At 44.8% G+C, this 2,491-nt stretch overlaps 1 protein-coding gene across 1 annotated transcript; it reads left to right on the top strand.

Annotated features, from left to right (window-relative positions):
• Nucleotides 1-1,008: 1,008 nt before the first annotated feature.
• On the top strand, nucleotides 1,009-1,956 carry LOC110196165 (olfactory receptor 10T2-like). The gene has a single exon (XM_020969291.1). The coding sequence runs from the start codon at nucleotides 1,009-1,011 to the stop codon at nucleotides 1,954-1,956; it is 948 nt and encodes a 315-aa protein (XP_020824950.1).
• The last annotated feature ends 535 nt before the right edge of the window (nucleotides 1,957-2,491 follow it).

Below are 2,491 nucleotides of genomic sequence, written 5' to 3'. Positions count from 1 at the left end.
GTGGCTTCCTTTCTTTTAACATTTTTTATTTTGAACTTAATAAATCAAACAAAATGTACATTTCCTAATACGTAGTAGAAAATAGATGCTTGTATGTGAAGCTACAGATCTCCATTATGTATAGCTTACTTTTCTAATTATGATAAAATTAATCTGTAGCTTTCAAAGCATTTTAAGAAAGATGCCTCAATGACTTCTCTCCTTCCTTCCTTCCTTCCTTCCTTTCTTCTTGCCTTTCTTTCTCCTTCCCTCCATCCTTCCTTTCTCTTCTCTCTCTCTCTCTCTCTCTCTCTCTCTCTCTCTCTCTCTCTCTCTCTCTCTCTCTCTCTCTCTTTCTCCTCCCTTACTTCCCTATTCTCTCTGTCCCAATGCTCAGGGGGAAAAAAGAAAAAGAAACCCCTTGTAGCAACTAAGTATAGTCAAGCAAAACAAATTCCCACCTCGTCTGTATCTAAAAATGTATGTCTTGTTCTGCATCTTGAGTTTACCATCTCTCTGCCAAGAGGTGGGTACCATACTTATCATCAGTCCTCTGGAATTGTAATTCATCATTGCATTGATCAGAGTCTTCAAGTATTTCAAAGTTGCCTTTCTTTATAATGTTGTTGTTTTTATACAACGTTCTGTTTCTATTCACTTTATTCTGGATTAGTTCATACAAGTGTTCTCACATTTCTCTGAAACCATCCCATTCGTCGTTTCTTATAGAACAATAATACTCACCTTGGTGACTTTCTATCTTGTGAAAAAAGCAAGGCTGGATCCTTTGGCTCACCAGATAGATCCCTTGGTCGATGGACTGCATTCACTAAGGCACAGAGGCAAAGAGGTCCTAACTCAGGGATGCTGAGCCTAAAGTAAACAGAACAATTAGCAGGAGAAGAATAAGATTGAGGTGGGCGAGATGAAAAGTATGGTGGGAAGCCAAGATGCACTGGGGCAAACTTCTGTTCTAGATGTGGCTGTTAAAATCTCCTTTCACGTTCTATCTCCTTTTAGGGTCCTGGGATGAATCTGGAAAACGAGACATGGATAGTGAGGGAATTTGTGCTTGTGGGGTTCTCTAACCTTCCAGACCTGAAGCCCACTCTCTTCACTCTCTTCCTGATCATGTACCTGATCACACTCAATGGCAACATCACTATCATAACCATCATCTACCTGGATCGCACCCTCCACACTCCCATGTACTGCTTCTTAGGGGTCCTGTCCCTCTCAGAGACTTGCTACACACTGGTCACCATACCCAACATGCTGACACACCTGCTGATGGAGAACCAGCTCATCTCCATTCCCAGCTGCCGGGCCCAGATGTTCTTTTTTCTCAGCCTGGGCTGTAGTCACTGTTTCCTCCTCACCCTGATGGGCTATGACCGATACGTGGCCATCTGCCACCCACTCCATTATGCAGTGATCATGAGCCCGTCGGTTTGCCTCCGTTTGGGAGCCCTGGTCTTCTGCTCAGGGTTTCTGGTGGCTATCATTGAAACTTGTCTCATCTTCTCCTCCTCCTTCTGCCACAGCAACCGAGTGGAACACTTCTTCTGTGACATTGCGCCTGTTCTCAAGCTTAGTTGTGCTCAGAGCGCAGCCAAGGCCCTGACCATCTTCTTCCTCAGCGTGATTGTGGTGCTGGTCTCCTTCCTCCTCATTCTGCTCTCATACGCATTCATTGGAGCTGCCATCTTGAGGATCCCCTCTGCTGCTGGGCGGCACAAAGCCTTCTCTACTTGCGCGTCCCACCTCACTGTGGTCATTGTGCACTTTGGCTGTGCCTCTATTATCTATCTGAGACCAAAGTCAGGAAGCAGCCCAGATCAGGACCGAATGGTGGCTGTTTTCTACACAGTGGTCACCCCGTTGCTCAACCCTGTGGTGTACACCCTTCGCAACAAGGAGGTGAGGGTGGCACTAAAGAGGACCTTGGGACGCAGACTGAGGACCCAGAGTGTCTAATTGCTAGGATGAGGCTAGAAAAAGTGGGAAAACAGTACTCTAGTTTCAGAAGAGACTCAGTTGTCCAAATTCAGTTGGGCTGATGGCTTTAAATTGTCCCAAGCCTCTAAAGTCATACCTCAGTCCACTTAACTGGAGATCACTCTGGTTGTGCTTCTTAATTGCCTGTCTCTAAACCTTTCCCCCACAACTCTAGAAGGCCTACCCCAACATATCACCCACTTGCATATTTTACTTCTGCATCCATATTTTCCAAATTAATTAGCTTTATGACCAGAAAGTGACTTTGTTGAAGGAGCATGGAAGTCATCAATACCTTAAGATGCTCTCTGTTTTTTTGCCATCCTTCCATTGACCAGGCATATAAACTACTTAGGATCCAGGCCAGCTGTGCTTCATGCCAAATGGTTCAGAAGACCTTTGGAAGGAAGGGAAGCGTCTCTTTACCAGCTCTAATACAATGAAGTGTGCAAATAAATGCAACAGAGTTTGAATTTGCTTCAACTCCCCCCTCCAAAATAGATGAAGAACAAGA

Source organism: Phascolarctos cinereus, unplaced genomic scaffold (genome assembly GCF_003287225.1).
Source record: "Phascolarctos cinereus isolate Bilbo 61053 unplaced genomic scaffold, phaCin_HiC Scaffold_4;HRSCAF=312, whole genome shotgun sequence".
Lineage (NCBI taxonomy): Eukaryota > Metazoa > Chordata > Mammalia > Diprotodontia > Phascolarctidae > Phascolarctos > Phascolarctos cinereus.
This window is presented reverse-complemented; position numbering and strand designations above follow the sequence as displayed.

Coding starts and splice junctions, on each gene's coding strand:
- LOC110196165 (XM_020969291.1), top strand. CDS start 1,009: ATGAATCTGGAAAACGAGACATGGATAGTGAGGGAATTTGTGCTTGTG.